Source organism: Phodopus roborovskii, unplaced genomic scaffold (genome assembly GCF_943737965.1).
Source record: "Phodopus roborovskii unplaced genomic scaffold, PHOROB, whole genome shotgun sequence".
In the NCBI taxonomy this organism is placed as follows: Eukaryota; Metazoa; Chordata; class Mammalia; order Rodentia; family Cricetidae; genus Phodopus; species Phodopus roborovskii.
The window spans coordinates 16,971,589-16,992,560 of NW_026125052.1; the positions used below are offsets into that span (position 1 = coordinate 16,971,589).

General features: G+C 48.3%; 2 protein-coding genes across 2 annotated transcripts; both read left to right on the forward strand.

The window, feature by feature from the left end:
• Positions 1-500: 500 nt before the first annotated feature.
• Spata32 (spermatogenesis associated 32) lies at positions 501-11,731 on the forward strand. Its single transcript, XM_051183397.1, has 5 exons — positions 501-704; positions 8,693-8,747; positions 9,967-10,021; positions 10,277-11,121; positions 11,613-11,731. The coding sequence occupies exons 1-5, from the start codon at positions 692-694 to the stop codon at positions 11,695-11,697; spliced, it is 1,053 nt and encodes a 350-aa protein (XP_051039354.1). The 5' UTR covers positions 501-691; the 3' UTR covers positions 11,698-11,731.
• A 5,655-nt stretch (positions 11,732-17,386) lies between these two features.
• LOC127216843 (spermatogenesis-associated protein 21) lies at positions 17,387-20,949 on the forward strand (the record flags this gene model as incomplete). The annotated part of the gene is made up of 9 exons (XM_051177706.1): positions 17,387-17,445; positions 17,679-17,891; positions 18,007-18,053; positions 19,018-19,161; positions 19,511-19,582; positions 19,669-19,789; positions 20,057-20,235; positions 20,391-20,549; positions 20,774-20,949. Coding segments are annotated over 9 exons (1,152 nt in total), but the record flags the coding sequence as incomplete, so codon positions are not given.
• Between the last annotated feature and the right edge of the window lie 23 nt (positions 20,950-20,972).

The window sequence follows — 20,972 nt, forward strand, 5'->3', positions numbered from 1 at the left end:
CCTCCCAGGTGCTGGAATTAAATAAAGGTTTATGCTACCATGACCAGCTGGGGGCCGCGGGCAGGGATGGGGCGACAATTAAAGCCAGCTAAAAATGATTCTGGGTAAAGAGGCCTAACACCAAACCTCTGATTTTGATCCTCAGGAATTACATGGTGGAAGCTGACAACCAATCCCCAAAAGTTGTCCTCTGACCTCCATACACACTGGCCATAGTATGCAAGTGTTCACACACACAAATAACAAGTGTGATTGTAAAAAGTTGTAACATGGGGGTGTGTGTACTGCTTAGATTGAGATTCAGCCGCCCTAAGAATCTTAGAACCTCAAAAATGCAGCGGCTTTGTGGTTAAATGAGGTTCAGAGCCCCGTCCTTACCCAGGACTGCTGTCCACACACCTGGTCTGCTTCGGGGTGGCCAGCTGCCCCAGCTCTTTTTGTCTTGGTACCCTGGCTGCTGGACCTCCAAGCCTTGTAAGATCCTCAGCTGCTCCCACCCACATTCTTGGCATGAACTTTCAAGTTTCCTGCCAGTCAGATCCCAAACGTCACAGAAGCCGCGGCATCACAGGCGCCAGCGCCCCCATCATCCCCAGCGCCCCTCCACTCGGTTAACCAAAGAGCGCACTGGAGGTGGAGGGGCAGCAGCCATCAGCCCGCTCCCCGCCTCCTGGACAGAGCCTCCGTCAGCATGGGGGTGACAGGTGGGCGCAGGCGGCGAGTGGGGGGCGGTGCCAGAAATGGCGGGGCGGTGGCAGAAGAAAGGGAAGCTGGGTGATGCCCCAGAGCTGGCCTGGGGAGTGAAGAGGAAGCTGACCCCAGCCAAGCCCCTCTGGGTGCCTTTAATTACTGCTGCAGCCACGTGCTGTGAAAAAAAAAAAAAAAGGCGTGGGGGGGGGGGCTAGATCGGTCCCGGTCTTAATGAATTTAGCCCAATGGGATCACATTCACGGGTACAAGTGCACACAGAGTTAAGGGTTGGGGATTTAATGTCTTTGCAAATCCACCTTGTGTGAGATACTGAGGAGGACCAGAGACCCAAAGCCAGTAAAGTCCAACCCGCAGAGGGCCCGGGGAGGGTCAGCAGGAGACCACGCGCTCCGAACCGTGGGCCAGGGTCTACCGGAAGAGCAGTGATGTCTAGAAGGCATCTCAAGAATTGTTGATGCCTTGCGTCATCACAGTGCGTAGCCAGGAGCACTGACGAGTGCCGGTTCGTGATGTTTTAAAGACGGTGAGATTTAAGGTCCCTTCCGGGTAAAAACATGTGGTCACAAGCTTGAAAGCACCGTGGTACAGGACAATTATTCCCTGTCCACCTCTATCCCCAGCCCCTAATAGTGGCCAATAGCTGAGGGTGAGCATTTCCTTTTCAACTTTATCAAAGAAATAAATACCCCTGACTCAAGAGCACTGCAGAGTATTCGCTGACTAAAAATACAAACAGTGGTCCCTAGGCATGTCTCAGAGCAGCTGCAGCCCCAACTTTTCTCATCATAGTAATAAATAATAATAATTAATAATAATAATAAAATTCTAGGTTTAAAAGTAATCAGAATTTTAAAACCAACCATTAGTGATTCTGCTGCCAGTATGAGTTTCTTCCTCTTATAAGTTACTGGGGTTTCACTTTTAAAAATTTGTGAGCCAGGCACAGGTGCAGGAAAGATGATCTCTGTGAGTTCAAGGCCAGCCTATTCCAGGATGGCCAAGGCTGCACAGAGAAACTCTGAAAAAAAGATAGGGAGAGAGGGGGGGGGGTGAGAGAGAGAAAGAGAAACTTTAATTTGTGGGACAGGTTGGTAGCATGGTGGTTAAAATCCTGGCTGTGCAAACATGAGGACCAGGGTTCAGATCCCTAGAACCCACATAAATCCCAAGTGGATGAGATGATGAGATGTCCAGCCTTTAATCCCAGCCTCTAAAGGTGCAGACAGCAGATGACCAGAGCAGAGCCGGCCCCTAACCATGTCTGTAAGCTCCGGGTTCATTGAGAGACCCTGCCTGGAAGAACCAGGCAGAGAAGCACCAAGGATAATTCTCAATTCCTAAAGTCAACTTCCAGCTTATACACACACACACACACACACACACACACACACACACACACACACACGAAAATGAAAAACAAATTTGTGAATCAGTTGTGCCTGACATAAACTATGGCAACAGTAGAGATTGTTCCACAGCTGTCTACCTGTCCAGTATTCAGAGAACTTTTCCAAGCCCGTGAGACCTTCATCTAAAGGGTATTTTTACTTTTTTCTTCTCCAACTCCTTTGTTCTCTCTAGGTCTCCCTTCTAGATTTCATAAACAGATGTGGGTGGAGAAAAGATAGCTATTAGTATATTGCAAGCAAGAGGAGCTGAGTTCAGTCCCCAGAACCTACGTAAAACACACATGGCGGTAGAGCCTATAATCTAAAACACTAAGAAGGTAGACAGGAGGAACCTGAGGAAGGACATGCAAGGCCGCCCGTTAGCCTCCACATACACGCACATGAATGTGCACATGCATGAACACACATGGACACGTATGGAAAAAAAAAAGCAAACTCCCTATTGTGTCTCTTCTCTCACTAAAGCTTGATATCTGGGAAATGTCTCTTCCTGGAAATACTCTCTCTTATTTCCCAGTGCTATTTGCAAACACCACTTTCTCCTTTAATTCTTTTTCATAGCAGCCTGTTACTTTTTTATGTGATATTCTAGTGTTGTCCTTGAATCTCTGAAAATGATCTGCTTCTCTTATGTTCTCTTCTTTCTCAAATTACCTTTGGTGTCCTGGGATCACCTTTTCATCTGCTTATTAGCAGTTTTGTCAACTATTTGGTGGCCCTAGGTTGCCCCTATTTAAGAATGAAACCATTTGTCAGGCAGTGGTGGCGAACACCTTTAATCCCAGCACTAGGGAGGCAGAGACAGGTGGATCTCTGTGAGTTCAAGGCTAGCCTGGTCTACAGAGTGAGTTTCAGCACAGCCAGGACTGTTACACAGAGAAACTGGGTCTCGAAAAACAAACAAAAAAAAATACAGCAAACAAATAACAAAAAAAAAAAGAGATACTATTTTAAAAGCTCATTGGGACCCCTTCAACTGTAGGGTGGTAAGGGAGGAACCAGACACACTTGTGGAGATGTCAGCATCTTTCTGATGCTTTTCCCAGTGGAGAAATAGCATCTTCAAGCCCAGACTCCCTCCCTTCATTCCTGGAATCTGAGCTCCCCTCCCCACTTGTGTGATCTTTGATCTTCCTCCTCAGCTTCTGTCTCCTCTCCATTAGACAGCATCCCTAGTCTTCTGCCTTCCACACTCTAGAAGCATAAAGATCTCTCTGGAACACTGTTCACTGGCTCAGTTATCATTACAAACTCATATTCATAATCTGTGTGTGTGTGTCTGTCTGTCTCTCTCTCTCTGAATTACATGTGGAGTCTTCCAAAAGCTCCCAAGATGCACTATCCCAACTCTTTCTCATCTCTAAGATCCATTTCTAACATCTGGTCATAAGGAGGAAATGACATCACAATGTTTAGCGTTCTCTTTAACTGGTATATTGGTATATTATCCTATTACCATTTGAAGGTAAACTTGTGATTAGTTAAAGCTGCATAGTTTAGCCTTAAAGCAACTAAAATAACAAGACAGAGTCATAGTTTTGAAAATCCAATAGAACCATACGGACACATAATCTAAAGGGGGGGCATTTTTAAAAAAAAAGCAGAGTGACATATGGAAAACAAACAACAAAAGAATCCATGTAAACACAAAAGGCAGATGTCACATAGCTCCCTTCTAAAGCAAGTGTTAAGCATGGACAACAACATTGTCCTGGGTTCAGTCTCAGCACTGCCCCCACTACCCCCCCACACACACACAGAGTCACTTTTAAACAGAGATTACCTAAATAGACAGAAAAGAAAAGTGATACTTGATCTGAGAATATAGCTGTATTGACGTAGTGCTTGCTGGGATGCACAGGCTCTGGATTCAATCCACACCACCAGGAAAAAAGAGAAGAAAAAACAAGACTCAACTATATGCTGCCCGTTTAAAATTCCCTTTAAATATAAAAATACAACAATTAAATGTAAAGTGATAGCTCATGCTAACGCTAATCCCCAGTATCACAAAAGTGAGATTACAAAAAGCTAAAGACCTTTATCAATATCAAAGCAGGTTTCAAATCAAATAATGACAGAGATAAAAGGAGATCATTTCACAGTGATAAAAAGGTTATTGCATCAAGGGTTAGGGAAAGTAGTAAGCAAAGGTGCTCACCAGCAAGCCTGATGACCTGAGTTCGATCCCTGCAAGTTGTCCTATGGCATCCTTATATGTGCACACATTTGTATACACATGGAACATACTAATTAACAGATACATGTTAATGTTTTAATTATAAAAGGAAATGCTTAAAAAAAAAAAGGAAGAGTAAAGCCAGGCATGATTGGGTATATCTATAATCCCTGTACTCACAAGGCAGAGAGAGGAAGGTTGAAAATCTGAGGACCACCTGGGTGACATAGTAACTTCTGGGCTAGCCTAAGCTACATAGTAAGACTTTGTCTCAAGAAACTATGCCAACAGGGGTTGGGGTGTAGCCCAGTAGGTTGAGTCCTTGCCTAGCATGCACAAAAGCTTGGATTTGATTCCCATTATCACTTAAGCCAGGTGTGGTAGCACCTATCTGTGTCCCAGGAACTTGTTAGATAGATAGGACCAGAGGGATCAGAAATTTCAGGTCATCCTAAGTACACAGCACATTCAAAGCCAGCCAGAGAAGCATTAAACCCTGTCTCTACAAATAACTAATAAATTGTGTGTATACATATATATATATATATACATATCAGATTATATATATATATTATATATATATATATATATATATATATATATCCAAAATCATAGCAATACTATTATCATTTTAAAGGGAATATGAAGGTCTAGAAAATAAAAATTTTGCCTAGTATATTGCAAGGCTGTGAGTTCCATCCCCAGGGCTACAAAACAAAAGAACAAATAACTATCCTAAAGGATGTGTCCCTAACATCAGAGCTTCAAAGTATGTGAAGAAAAACTAGTGTAATGTCCAAGTGTGGCCTATAGTCCCAGCATTCAGGGCAGAAACAAGAGGATCAGGAGTTCAAGGACAGCTTTGGTCACATAGGGAGTTTGAACCCAGACCGGGGTATATTTGATGCTGTCAGAGTCAGAAAAGAGAAGGAGGGGAGGGGCTAGAGAGGCAGTCCTGCAGTTAAGAGCACTTGCTGCTCTTGTGGAAGACCCAGGTTCACATCCCAGCATGTAGGTCAGGAAGCACACAACCACCTACAAGTCCAGCTCCAGTGAATCCAATGACTCCAGTGTGCCCTCTTCTGGCCTCCACTGGCATGTGCACTCACAGGCACATACCTATACACAGACACTCACTCATGCATACACAAAATTTAAAAATCATTTTTTAAAATAAGTATTTAACCAGATGATGGTGTATACACCTTAATCCAGTCAGAAAGTAGAGGCAGGCAGATCTCTGTGAGTTCAAGGCCAGTCTGGTCTACAAAGCTAGTTCCAGGACAGCCAGGGCTACACAGAGAAACCCTGTCTCCAAAAACCAATACATACATAAATATGCAGAGAGAGAAAAAGAAAATGTGAAAGTAAAAGGTACCTCAGTTAGGCGGGGAAGGACAAGATTGTGTGATGGGAGTAAATACAATCAAAATACATTGGATACAAGTATGAAATCGTTAAAGTGTACTTAAGATGCAAGGAGGGGCAGTGGAAGCCGCCATCATAGTTGATGACTTCAGCACTCCTCTCGGGGACAGAAAGGACGAGAAGACACAACTTCAGTAGGTTTCAAGGACTTGAATGGCTCCACCTGATAACTGGCGTTCGTAGAACATTCCACTCTGCAGCAGAAACAAATTCTTCTTTGAAAATGATCTTCACACTGGGCGGTGGTGGTGCACGCCTTTAATGCCAGCACTCAGGAGGCAGAGGCAGGCGGATCTCTGAGTTCGAAGCCAGCCTGGTCTACAGAGTGAATTCCAAGACAGTCAGAGATACACAGAGAAACCCTGTCTCAACCTTTAATCCCAGCACTCAGAGGTAGAGGCAGGTGGATCTGATTTCAAGGCCAGCTTGATCTACATAGAAAGTTGCATGCCAGCGAAGGCCACATAGAGAGACCATGTCTCAAGTGACAGCTGGGGGCTGGAGAGGTGGCTCCACAGTTGAGAGCACATACTGGTCTCTTGTAGAAGACCTCAGTTTGATTCCCAGCACTCACTTTGGGCCACTCACAACTTTATGTAACTCCACTTCCAGGTGGATCCAATGCCTGGGGCTGGAGACTGCTCAGTGGTTAGGAGCACATACTGCTCTTGCAGAGGACCCTGGTTCAATTCCCAGCACCCACATCTGTTGGCTTACAACCTCCTATACATACATGCAGCTCCCAGGAATCATGCAGCTCTGACCTCTAAGTGCATCTGCACTCATGTGGCATATACACACATAATTATTAAAATAATAAGATCTTTTAAAAGTCTTTTTAAAAAAAATAATTGAGGGATGCTGGACAGATGACTCAGCTCTTAAGAGCACTGGCTGCTCTTCCAGAGGACCCGGGTTCAATTCCCAGCACCCATATGGCAGCACAAAACTATCTGTAACTCCAGTTCCCAGGAATCTGACACCTTCACACCAACGCACATAAAATAAAAATAACATTTCAAAACATTGAGCAGGCATAGTGGTACATACCTGTAATCCGATACTCAGGAGGCTGAGGCAGGAGGATCTCTTTGAGTTTGAGGCCAGCCTGGTCTACAGAGTGAGAACCTGTCTCAAAGTGATGAAGAAGATGCTGCTGCTAATAGCAGGCCAGGTGTAGTGATGGATGCCTTTAATCCCAGCATTCAGGAGACAGAGGAAAGGAATTGTAAGTTCAAGGCCAGCCATGGTCTACATAGTGAGACCCTGTCCTAAAACGATGATGATGATGATGATAAATATTTCTCAAAATCAACTGAGCAAAGTAGGAAAGGAAATTTCAATCTGATAAAAAAGCATATATATGAAGAAAACCACCATGAACATCACAAAGATGGAATACTGAATGTTCCCCACGAGAACATGGGTCTGCCCTCGCTCCACAATTATGTAGTGATCATTCCCAGTGCAAAAAGGGAAGAAAGGAAGAGGCACAAGACATGGAAGAGAGAAACAAAGTTGTCTTGATTCACACACACACTCTTTGACGAACAGATCCTGTGGGGTCTCTTTAAACGCTGTCAACACCAGTAGGTGTCTGATGCACCTTTAGGACTCGAAACAGTATTTCTAGAATGTTAGCAATAACTGGACATTGAAAATACCTCATCTGTCACAGACTGCCACTTGACTGTAACAGAACACTCCTAAGGCAGGCACAGAAATCCCAAATTGAGTCAACATCAGACTTTGTCTCCCAGCCCCCCAATGCTGCTATGAGGCATACAAAATTGTAATTGGTCCTTCTGTCCATACCTAGTTGCAGTTTATGGAAGGACTGAAGTTGTGTGATGATCAGATGTCCAGAAAAATTGCAAAGCGACCAAGGAAAGCTCTGTGGTTGGGCAGGAAAGAGTCCTGCTCAGGGTCAAATGGAGCTGAAGCTAAAGAAGAAGAGTATGAAGAATGCCAGAGAAGCTTGTGAATCAAGGAGGCAGGGCTGGCCTTTGAGTTCCTGTCCATGGTGTTTCAGAGCCTCACTACACAGCTGACCTACCATCCCCAGGCCAGGCTGGAACACGGATGTGTCTAAATCTCAATGCCTAGGACCAGCCAAGCAAGGACCACCCCTTCCATACCTAGGAAGAAGCCACAGCACATTGGCATGCTTCTGATACAATTTAGGGAGCAATTCTTAGCCAGAAAGTAAGGTTAACATTTCCTGCTCCACCCTAGGCTCCTGAGAATCTGCTTTGCATAATGCATGGAAGCTATGATCCCTCAACATCAATGCTGATCGATACCAGGAAAGCAGGCAGCCTGGTGCCCCACTTCCGGGGAAGGACAGCTTCAGTATTAGAAGACAAAAGCTGCCTGGCTATCTCCTGGCTCCGAGATGCTCCTAGGGCTTCCGGGGATTGATTCAAATTCACCACATAGCACTGTGGTGATGGCACAACCTCAGGTCAAGCACGCCAAGTGTAGGCCTTGGTCGGGGTCAGTGATAGATAACCAAAAAGAGCTTGGGGAGCAGCAACAATGAAGAGTGGGAGGGGAAGTTCTTCCGGGGTGCAATGGGCTCCTGTGGAGGATGGCAGAGCAGAAAATGGAGCTAATTCTGCAGCCTGATTTCAAGTCTTTGATTCAGCAACCACCAGCTATGCGAAGCCTAGGCAACGAGCACCCTCCGATGCCGTGGAGACGACGAGATGGAGTACTGTGAGCATCCATGCTTGTGCAGGCAAGCGATAGGTTCAAGAGCTGGGACAGGGCCAAGATGGCAAGTGGAGGGTAGCAGACACGGAACACAGAACTATTGACCCTGGCAAGGAGGCGACAAGGGGAAGAGTAAGATAGGAGAGATGCTGTCGGGTGGGCTGGAGGTGGGGCCAGAAGGAATTGGCACCAGCTCAGGTACTGCCTCTCACCCTGATGCTCCCTGTCGTTTCCTTCTTCTCTGGGCCAGGTACCAGTGCATTCCCCTGCTGTAGCAAGAATGCTGTGGACATCGTGGAAAGAACGTGAGGACCAGCACCCCCCACCCCACCAGCACAGGCCCTTCCCCCCAAGCCCCAGGCTCTCAGCCCTTTCCCCAACACCATATACCACCTCTTCTGTAGCTCCTTCCCATATCTCAGAAGTTGTGTACTGGCCAAAGGCTGAGGTTGCCTACAGCCCCATCTCTGCCTTCAGCCTCCAACCCTCGGGGAGGGTTAGGGTAGAGCGGACAGAGCTGTCCAAGGTAGGGAAAGACAGGCACATGAGGGGGAGGCAACAGGAGTTTACCGTTGTAGAGCAGCAAGAAGTAAAGGCCGAGAAGCGAAGGGGCCCTGCACGTCCCCCTTTATCCAGGGCTTCTCAGATCTACCCACTGGGGATGTGGCGGGTGAGTAATGGGCCTCACTCTAGGCTCTCCCAGTGTAGGGAAACATTTTCTGAGTACCATGGCTCACCTGTGGCACTTAATAAAAATGAAGATTCCCAGCAGGGAGTTGGTGGCACAAGCCTTTATTCTCAGTGCTCGGATTTAATCCCACAGGAGGATCTCTGTGAGTTCGAGGCCAACCTAGTATACATAGTGAGTCCCAGGACAGCCAATGCAGAGAAATCCTGTCTCAAGACCACGCCCACCCCCACCCCCCAAAAAAAGGAAGATTCCCAGGCCACTCCTCCAACCAAATGGAGCTGAAAAGTTGACTGGCCAGCTCTGGAGAGTTTCTGAAGCCTGGAGAGTCTTACAAACACCATAACCAGCTTGCGGGGGGGGGGGGGAATAAAATGTTTATTTAGCACACAAGTATGGGGGCCTGGTTCAGATATCCCATGCTAACACTGTACTCCCAGAGCTGGGACATGGAAGCAGAAAGATCCCAGGGGCTCAGAAGCCAGCCACTCTAGCAAATCAGTGAGCTCCATGTTCAGAGAGAAGAGACCCTGTCCCCAAAACATGAGATGAAGAATAACTAAGGTAGACATGTAAGCAAAATCAGCCTCTAGACCCCACATTTGAATGTGTGTGTGTGTGTGTGTGTGTGTGTGCCCGCACACACACACACACACACACACACACACACACACACACAGCTCCTAATGGAACAGGGACAGTGGGGAGTAGACCTTGGGCCTTCTTGCTCACCCCCATACAAGGCCAGAACTGAGGGCCCTAGAGATCGCTCCCTGCTACCTCTGATGACCCTGCCCATGGATCTTTGTCACCCATTTGGATTCCTTATGCCTCAGGAATGACTACCAGCAGCCCCATGCCCATAAAGACAAAGAGGACGAAGAGAAAGAGGTAAGAGCATCACACTTTACACAGCGGTAGCAGGCTAGAGGGTAGGGTCCTTATGCTCGGCAATCCTGGAACTGTAGAACCAGGCCCCCCACACACACAAACACACCTTCACTACCTGCCTGCACTTCCTTCTCTGCCCCAGACAGGTCTCTGAGATAAGGGGTGGGTAGTATGCCACACGGTGTGTCAGGGAAGTCCTGGCGGGAAGGGGGTGTCCAGCTCCTGTCACCTCAGCTTTCATTTGAAACCTTTCAGCCTGAAGCGGAATTGCCCAAGCTGGAACCCCTCCCCAACGTGCAGCCGGACCTAGGCCCAGTGCCACAGCTGGAGGAGATGGAGCCAGTGGTGGTGCCCTCTAAACCCCCACCAGAGGCTAAAGGGGACGGCTTCATCGAAAGTTCGGAGCAGCAGGGCTACAGGATCGAATCCTATGATGAAGAGCTGTCATCCAGGCCCTGGAGCTTCAACGCAAACTCAAGCAACCAGGAAGAGGAACACGTGGGTGCCACCACCCAGTTCCGCTCCATCCCTGTGCAGACCTCCAAACACCTCTTCTGGTCCAACAAGCTCATCCAGGCGTCGGAGCACAGCCTCCAGCGGGCCTTGGAGAAACATCCCAAGGGCTCCCGGGAAAAGAAGTGTGTCTCCATTTCCCAGGTCCTCACAGACTGTGCCCCACTACCATCCAGCCCCCGAATATCTTGCACCAGCCTGCCCACAGCCATTGGCCTGGCAGATCTGATCAACTTCGCCTCTTCCCTGGCTGTAGCCTCCTCCAGCAACATGAACTTGCCTAGTTTAGAAAATTTAATCAAAGGTACATCTGAGAAGTCCCAGGAGACAGCTGTAGAGCTTTGCCAGCCAGGCCAGTCCATCAAGTTTGCCCAGGCTACCCAGATTACCCAGATATCCTCGGAGAAGCATGAGAAACCTCCTGAAGACATGACAACTCAAAAATCTTGGACTCAAGAAACCAAGAACGTAGCTTGCTCTTACCTAGATTTTAGTAAGACAGGGCTCAAGAACGCCACCATCCAAGGGGAAGTGAAGTTTGTCCAGGCACCAACCATGTCCCCTCAGCTTCAGGGAGCCAAAGAAGAGTGAGTGATTCTTGCCCTGCAGCCATTCCCTAGAATGTGGAGATGGGCTCAGTTCTCACATAGCCAGGTGGGGTGTGAAACAGTGGAATGGAGGGGGAGGGGCTGAAGCTTAGTTGAGGGCCCAGCCTTAATGACCTCATAAAGGCTGCTAGGAACAAGATTCCGGTGACCTGAGGCACAGTAGCAAAGCCAGAGCCGGAGGAGGCCTGGGGACCATGGAGGGTGAGCTCTCCAGGGCTAGGACAGAAACCTGGGTTTAAAATGGGCAGGGCCATGTGGCATCAGGAAGCATGCTGTCTGCTCTTGAGAGCAGAATGGCTACATTCCTAGGGCACAGGACACTTGCATGAATGAGCATAAGGGAACTGGGCTTCAGAGCCCTTGGCCCCTGATGACATGTAGACACAGAACAGAACACCAGCTGCCCCACAGATGCAGTGGGAGACCCCCCACCCTAAGGCCCTAGTGACACTGTCTCTTTTGTGTTGCAGCTCGGTGCCGGGAACCAAGAAAGGGAATCCATTATTGCTGAAAATCCATTTTAAGTTGTCATCCCCCTCACCCCCAGAGAAATAACTAGACAGAAACAGTAAAGCCTCCAGTGCTGGCCCTGGTGAAGACTTTTTTTAAGGTGCTGGGATCGAACCCAGGGACCTGAACATATTTAGGCCAGTGTTTTACTACTGGGCTATATCCTCAGCCCTTGGATTTTTTAGATAGGGTCTCCTTCTGTAGCCCAGACTGGCCTCAAACCCTTGATCTGCGCACCTCAGCCTCTTGAGTGACGTTACAAGTATGTACTATCCTGCTTGGGCTCTGGCTCAGATTTTAGAGACCTAGTGACTCCTTACCACTGAGTACACCTGGCTGCTATATTCTGGAAGCAATTTTTTAGGGATGACACCTCCATTTTGGAGTTTCCCTTGAGCCCACCTGTCTGTCCCCTGAGTTCTGGCCAGCTGTCTAGGGTTTGCCTACTCCCCAAAGTGGTTCCCTTTTATTGCCATCTACCAGACCCCTAGGGCGCCTCAAAGCTCCTCCCAGGCTTTTTTTAGGCCTAAGTCTAGGGACATATGGGCATGAGGATGTGAGAGATAGGGCCTCCCTGGAGGTGGGTCTGACTGAACAAGAAAGTTAGTCCAAAGGGAAGTCTTCCTGTAGCCAGTGGGGAGGCCTAGGGAGGACACTGTGTGAAGGCTTGAAGGAGGGAGGAGCTGATGTTGACAGAAGTAACTCCAAATGTCACCATGTGTGGTGACATACCTAACATGGCAACCCAGAGGGGTCCCCCAACATTACCAGCCTGACACTTGCATAAGACAGCTTGCCCACAGACAGGAAACACAGGGACAGGGCACACACATGCCTGGGGACCAGCCACAGGGGTAAAATACTCACAGAGGCACACATCCACTCAGAGGCCCAGAAGTTATGAGACAGCTTCTGCTTTTGACAAAGGGCAGGAGGCTGTGAAGTGGGGAAGGGAATTTGGGCCTAGAGAAAGAGAAGGGGCCAGCTTGATCCATAGAGGGCTGTGTGTGTATGAGAGAGAGGTGGGGGGAGGGGCGGACACCTCTCTGTGTAGCCCAAGCTAGCTTCAAAGTTGTGACAGTCTCTCTACCTTGGTTACAGGGATATGCTTACACTGCCACACCAGCTTTTGTTGTTGTTACTAAGACTAGGTCTCATTTTGTAGCCCTGACTGCCTCTTGCCTGTCTCCTGGGTGCTAGGCGGGCGCCACCACACGGCTTCCTTTTTCTTTTAAGACAGGGTACAGCTGTGTAACTCAGGCTGGCTTTGAACTCAAAAAACTGCCTGCCTCAGTCTTCAGAGTGCTAGGAGCATGCCATCATGCGCAGCCCTGTCAGGCTCCCTGCCAAGGGAGAAGGCCAACAGGACCCTAGGCGGAGGCTGATCTGGGAGCCTAGGGATGGGGATGTGGGAAAGGGAAAGGGGTGGGAATCTAGAGGTGAGTATCTGGCTGGGGTGTCATTGGGCTCTTAGGATTTATCTTTTTAGATTTTACTGTTTTGCTATAAAAAATTCTATTTTTTAACCAGAGGTGATGGCACCTACCTCTCATCCCAGCACTTAGGAGATGAAGGCAGAAGAATCAGAAATTAAAAGTCATCCTTCCACTACATATGGCGGTAACACTTTTAATCCCAGCACTCGGAAGGCAGAGGCAGGTGGATTTCTGTGAGTTTGAGGCCAGCCTGTTGTACATAGCGAGTTCCAGACCAGCCAGGGATATACCTGTCTCAAAGACAAAAACAGCTGGGCAGTGGTGGCGCACGCCTTCAGTCCCAGCACTCAGGAGGCAGAGGCAGGCGGCTCTCTGTGAGTTGGAGGACAGTCTGTTCTACAGAGTGAGTTCCAGGACAGTCAAGGCTATACAAAGAAACCCTGTTTCAAAAAACAAAACAAGTCATTCTCAGCTAAACAGTAAAATTAAAGGCAGCCTGGGCCATGGTACATTATACCCTGTCCAAAAAGGGGGAAAGAGATTGCTGAATCAGAGTGGCTTCAGGTGCACTAAGCAAGTGGCAAGCACGGTTCCTGTGTGTTCCTGGAACACACAGTCCCTATAGCCTGGAACACAGGGACATCCCGAAGCAGATACAGGGCTACCCAGACCCACACTGGCTCACCCAAAAGCCCATGGAGACATTTGGGCTCACTCCCTCTTGGTGTACGTCCTGTGACAAATGTATGACATTTGTCTCCTTGTAGTGTCATACAAAATAGTTTGCCCGCCCTAAATATCCTCTGCGTCCACCCTCTCATGGTCCCTCACCTGCAGGTGCCCACTGGCTGTTACTGTTCCCTTCTGCGTTTCCCAGAATTAACTGGAACTGAGCCTCAGTAAGCAATTAACTTCCCTCCATGTCTTTTCACGCCTTGACAGCTCATTTCCTTTCCGCACTCAGTGATATTCCGTTATCTAGATGGACCAGTTGGTTTTTCCACCCACCTACCAAAACATATCTTGGTGGATCCCAGGTTTAGGCAGTTAGGAAGTTGCAATAAGTAGCAGTGTGTAAATTCTGTGTATTAAAATCATCTGGATAAATGCCAAGGACCATAGTTGCTGCTTAGTATAAAGGTGTGTTCATAAGCTAGGAAGGTGGTTCATCTACCACCTGGCTGGGCTCACAACCAAAACATCAAGACGGGGTCAGATCTGTTTGAAATAGCCCAAGGGGCTTCCAGAGTAACTCACCACTTTGCAGCTCCCACACAATGTTCCTCGTCTTCATCGTTCGGTGGTCCTGGTGTGTGTTCTCATAGATCCATACTGGTGACTCATTTTACTGTTCAGTTCTCTAGTGATTTGAGATGTGTATGTCTTTGATTTGTCAAAGAGTCTGTCTGTATCTTTTGCCCATTTTAATTGGGTAGCTCATTTTCTCATTGTTGAGTTTTAGAGGTTGTTTGTTCTTTTGTGTCTGTAATTGTCTTACTTTCTTCACTCTGTTGGCAGAGTCAAAGGTTTTGGGCTTTTGTTTGTTTGTTTTGACACAGTCGTAGAACTGGCTGCCCTGAAACTTGCTATGTAAACCAAGTTGGCCTCAAACTCAGAGATCTGACTGCCTCTGCCTTGAGAGTGCTGGGATTAAAAAGGCAAGAGCCACCAGGCCCTGCTAAATTTAAGTATATTACTATATTTATCTTGTGTTTGGTAAGTACAATTCTTCTTATATATTGTCGACTTCACTTTAGTAATATGTTGTCAAAAATCTTTGCATCTGTGCTGGAGAGATGGCTCAGTGGTTAGCAATTCCTGCTCTCCCAGGGGACCTGAGTTGCTTCCCAACACAAACACTGGACAGTTCCCAACTGCCTGTATCTCCAGCTCCAGAGGATCCCATGCTCTTTTCTGGTCTCCAAAAACACTTGCACTCATTCACACACACACACACACACACACACACACACAAATATATTTTTAAAAAGCCTTCATGACAGTTTTTTTAAAGGTGGAGTCTTACTGTATAGCCCAGCTGACCTGGAACTCTCGGTGATCTGCCTGCCTCTGCCTCCCAAATGCTGGAATTAATAATCATGTATTGGCAGATGGTGGTGGTGATGCACGCTTTTAATGCCAGCACTCCGGAGGCAGAAACAGTCGGATCTCTGTGAGTTTGAGGCCAGCCTGGTCTACAGAGCGAGTTCCAGGACAGGCTCCAAAACTACACACAGAAATCCTGTCTCAAAAAAACAAAAACAAAAAAACATGCTTCATCACACCTGGCCAAAGTAATTTTTACTGTTGTTTTATTTTGGAGGGTCTTGGGGGTTGTCTTGTTTTGAGACAGGGTTTCTCTGTGTAGCCTGGCTGTCCTGGAACTCACTCTGAAAACCAGGCTGGTCTGGAACTCACAGAGATTCACCTGCCTCTGTCTCCCAAGAGCTGGGATTAAAGGTGTGTGCCACTACACCTGGTGGCCAAAATAATGTTTAAAAATGAGATTTTTCTATTATGTTCTTGATGAATATTGTAGTTTTCTGGAAAAGTCTTTTTCTGTTTGGGGAACAGGGCAATGGCCTTGCAGGATGAGTTAAGACATAGGGAAGTGAATTGAATTAAAAATCATCAGTGAATTTATATGGACCACCCTCTGCTGTGAAAGGCTGTTAATTACTGGTTTGATTTCCTTAGTAGATAGAGGTCTATTCATATTATTTCTTCACATGTAAGTTTTGGCAGCTTCTGTTTTTCATCTACTTATAAGCATAGTCATTTATAATATTCCTTTATTATACTTTGAATATCCAGGAGATCTATAGTGATGCCCCTTTTACAATGCTACTACTCTTTCCTTCCCACCTATTTTTATGTTTATAGTGGTGTGTGTTTGTGTGCGTGCGTGCGTGTGTGTGTGTGTGTGTGTGTGTGTGTGTGTGTGTGTACACCCATGCTAGGAAATGTGTATGGATGTCAGGACAGTTTCAAGGAGTCAGTTCTCTTCTTCCACGTGGGTCTCGGGAACCTTTGACCTTTGAACTCAGGTCACCACATTTGTCAGCAGGCACCTTTACTCACTGAGCCATCTCACCAGCCCCATCTACCTTATTACTCTGCAAAGAGCAAGATTTGGGCATTACTTGTTTTCACTATTGATTTTCTGCTTTCCATCTTAATTTTTGTTCTTAATTTTACTGTCTTAATTCTACCTACTTGAGATGAAATTTGCACTTCTTTTTCTAGTTTCTTAGAATAGGAACTTTATTGGTTTTAGAATTTTCCTTTTCTAAACCATACACCTAATACTACAAATGCCTCTGTAAGCAGTTTTCGTTACATCCCACTTTTGATTATATTGTATTTTTATTTTTGTCTAGTTTGAGGTTTCTTCTTTGGTACATGCTTTGTTTGCTTGTTTTGAGACAGGTTCTCATGTAGCTCAGGCTGGTTTCAAACTTACTATAGAGTTGAGGGTGACTCCCTGAGCCTTCTGCTTTTGCTGCCCAAGTGCTGGGATTATTGACATACACCATCCCACCTAGCACTGTCTTGTTTTAAGTACTTTCTCTCCTCTTGACAAGGTCTTATTCTATAGCTCAAGCTAACCTTGAACTCACAATCCTCTTGCCCCAACCTCCAGAGTTCTGGAATTATTGGGTGTTCATCACCATACCTGACCCTACATGTTGTTGACCCTACATGTTGTTTAGAAATGATTTCTTTTTTAATTTTGATTTATTTTTTAGTTTTTTGAGACAGGGTTACTATATGTAGCCCTGGAACTCACTCTGTAGACCAGGTTGGCCTTGAACTCACAGAATTCTGCCTGCCTCTGCCTCCCAAGCACTGGGATTAAAGGCGTGAGCCACCACCACCCGGTTTAGGAATGAATAATCTCCAGGTGTTTAGAGATCTTGCAGCTCTCTGCTATGGTTTCTAGTTTCACGCACTAATGATCTGAGAGTAGAAATTGTCTGATGTGTATTGTTTTTAAATATTAAGGTTTCATGGAATGTCTTAAAATGTAGTCAGTGCGTTTCTGTTGGACAGGACCCCATGCCCCCCACACCTGGACTTGGGATTCTGTAGCCTGTTTTTCTTTGAGGGCCTCTGTCATCCTGGTTCAGCATCAAGAGTGTAATCACAAATCCAGGTGCCTGAAAGGAGGTAAAGACTTGGGAAGAGGAAAGCAGCGGTTCCAGCAGGAAGTCAGCCTGTGAGGGAGGGTTGGCAGCTCTCCTGACAAAACTCAAGTCACCACTGAGGCGGCCTGGGAGCAGCCTCAGAGCCTGTGACTCTGCCTTTCAGACAGCAGAGGCCAGAAGACCAGGAGATCCCCATCGACACTGAGAAGGTACTGGCAACTAGGCCGGGGGAGGGTCTTTTTTTCTCTCTCTCTCACCTGAATTGGAGGTTCATACCCTGTGCCTGCTACAGAAGCCCCTTCCTAGAGAGCTGTGGGTTCGAATGGCCTGAGGATCCTGGGAGGAGGAAACTGAGCTGCTCACCCACAGCCCTTGTCCCTAGATACCCTAGAGTCTATGCCTTCCAGTTGACTGGGATGTCTGCCTTCTCCCTATCTTCAAGGCCTCCACAGAAGCCTCGGAGTCTCCTCACACGAGAGGAGCAGGCTGGCAGGATGCATAAAGGGCGGCTGCGGCCACAGACAGGCCAGCTACCCCAGTCAGAGCTAGCATCAGCCATGGCCACAGAGCAGCAGACCATACTGAGAGAAAGAGAATTTAAGGATCTTGAAGCTACCCAACCATATTGGTCAGGCCTGGATACCAAGTCTCAGAGGTGAGGGTAGGAACTAGAGGCCAGGTTTGGGGTGCTGGTTTGGGGGCAAGGCCTGCCTGGCCCTGGAATTTCTCTGCAACAGGTACTAAATGTCCACCTCCTTTTACTGGAGCAGTCTGACTGATGATAGCGTGGTACCTCTGACACCCCGGCAACTGGCAGGTAAGAATCCTCTAAGTCCAGAAGTAGAGAGGAAACTGTGGGGGATGCTCAGGACGGAATTGCAAGGAGTGATGTGCCCTGAGGTGTGCACGACCTTGGCAACCCCCCTCCATGCCAGTCTAATTTTTCTGTTCACTAATGTGCCCCCGGGTGTGCGTATCTGTACCTCTGTGTGTCTGTGTCTGTGAAGGAGAGGTACCTGAATGGATGGGATAGGTTTAAAAAAAAAGGACAGAAAAAAAATTCCCAGGGTCTGAGAGGTGGGAAATAGAAGGTGTTCCTCAAATGTCACACATGATCATGACAGAGACCACGTCAGTAATCTGAGTGCTTGCTTATATGCCACACCCCAGTGGGGCTCCCAAGCAGCCACAGAGCCAGACTCCACATGTGAGCTTGGGTGTGAATTTTTTTTTAATAGTTTTTAATGTTAGTTGTGCGTGGAGGGAGGTGTGTGCGTGCAGTGCCCACAGAATCCAGGGGCTCTCTGCCAGAGCAGCACGCTCTTAACCACTAAACCAAATCTAGTCCCACGTGTGAGTTTTTAAGACATGTTTATACGTGTGTGTGTGTGTGTGTGTGTGTGTGTGTGCACACGCTCAAGCATGCACCATTGCACTTGTGTGGTGGGCAGAGGACAACTTATAGGAATCAGTTCTCTCTATCATGTGGGTCCTGTGGCTCAAACCCAGGTCATCAGGTGTGGCAGCAAACACCCTTGCTTGTCAAGCCATCTCTCTGGCCTCTAGACATGAATTGTAAATGTTTTTTGTCGGAAATGTCCAAATCTTGTAAGACTGGAATAACGTAAGAGCCCACACGCAGCAGGCACCTGTGCTGTCCATCGTAGTGAACGTTATAACAACGTCAGACCCCAGTCCCACCCCGCTGGGATGTCCAGGCAAAGTCTCAAGGATACCACATGCAGTTCTCAGATTGTTGACAGTCCCCTTGCCACCCTCAGCCTTCCAGGATGTCTTCAGGCTGTTCAGCTGCAGCCCAACTGGCACTGTGGACATGCAGAGCATGAAAGTTGCACTGCGCAACGTGGGGATCCAGCTGGGCCCACAGGAGATGTGTGAGGCTCTGCGACTGGCCGACTTGGATGGTGGGTGCCCCATCTCTGTCTACAAAATCCTTGCCCTGGTCCTTTTTTCTTTTCTTTTCAAGTTCCCTCTTCCAGGAAACACCCTTATCTCCTAGTTTTTCATTGCTACTGAGTCAATCCTCATCCCCCAGGGCAAGAGCTGTTGCCATCCACTCACACTAGAACCCTTTGGCTTCTACAGAAGTATGTTAGTAATGGAATCTATTTGAAAGGCATGAATGGTTTGGGGGAGGTTTATGATGGTGGAGAAAATCCCAAATAATTCTCAATGTCTATTTAAACCCCTAACGTATCTACGGGACAAACTTTCCTAAAGGGAAGTACCCACTGCACCCTCTTGTCTTCCCAGGTGATGGAATCGTAAGCTTCAAGGACTTCCTGGGTGTCCTCACTGACAACTACCGCTTCGCTCAGTGCATGGGTGAGGGGTTAAGGTTATGGGCAGGGATGTGGGGGTCTTTATCGAGGACATCCCTCCTCACTCTTACCTGTGTTTGCTGTCCTCAGGCCAAATGAAGAGCAATCGGGTCTACGAGCCCCCCGGCCTGCAAACCCTGTTCCTCGAGGTGCTGTTCAAGTTGCTGAGGCTGGGTTTTGTGCCCTCCAAATCAGGGCAGGAGGTGACAAGGTGTGCACAGCCATCCCCAGCTCCCAGACTCAAGATTCCGAGAACTGAACCAGCCCTTGCAGGAAGTCCCCTGATGCTCCCGCCCCTACACCCACCCTTCACCCCCCCCCCAGAGAATGCCCAAAATTATGTGTCCTTTTCCTGGGCCCCAGGTCATGTTTAGCCAAAGACAAGTAGCTTCTGGTCCTGCTTGGGTTTCCCCACACATAAGATGGAGGAAACCAAGGGGCCGTGTCTGAGCCCACTGTCCCACTTTTCTCCTCCAAGCTACTATTTCAAGAAGCAGCGGGCTCTGCGGCTGAGCACAAGCTCTAAGGGCCGGGTGCGCGGCCAGGGTCGGCCTGCGCGTACACACACCGGTCTCACCTTCTTCTGCCAAGCGGCGCGTCTCAGCGGCCTCTCCAGCTCCCAGCTGGCGCGCTCCCTGCACATACTGTACAGAGCCGGTGCGCCCCCAGCCGGCCGCGAGTGGGGGATCCGTGGGGCAGGGTGGGACCCCACGAGGGTTGAAAAGGATGCTCCAGACCATCCGCAGCCTAGCCCCCCCAGTTCCCCCCCCCAGTACTATCCCCGCCTCTTCCTCCTCTGGATCCCTCCCCAGGTGGGCGCAGCCCCTATGCTCAGATTCCCAACCTGGCCGGGCGCCCGCGACTGGAACGCAGGATCTCGAACCGAACCCCAGGCCCCGAAGTTCGCCTCCCCAAGCCCCATCAGCCAAGCCGCCCCAAGCTCCCTCCCAACCTGGGACCACTCAGCAAAGGTGAGAATCCTCAAGAGTGGGACCAGATCGGCCGAGGAGACTCATAGGACAGGGCAGATGGGGCGGAGGCGGGACAGCAGATGGGGAGTGACTGACAGGCAGCAGAGGCTGGCGTAGAGTGGGACCATAACCAAAAGAAATGGGGACTGTAGAGCAGCATATGCACCCAGGTGTTGTTAATCGCACCCGCATCTATAATGAGTTGCCCTCTCGATCTTCCTCAGGTCCCTTCCGCCCTCCCGTCGTGATAGCGAGCCAGCCACTGGAGCAAATGCGCCCCACGAAGCTGGCTCCCTCCCCGCCAACTCTAGTGCAGAAGCACCCCTCCTCCCCTTCGCCAGCCTGTTTCCAGAGATGTGCTGTGAAGAGCTTGTACAAGTAAAGCGTTTGCTGAGCGAAACTGGCAGCACCTGGTGGGGTCAG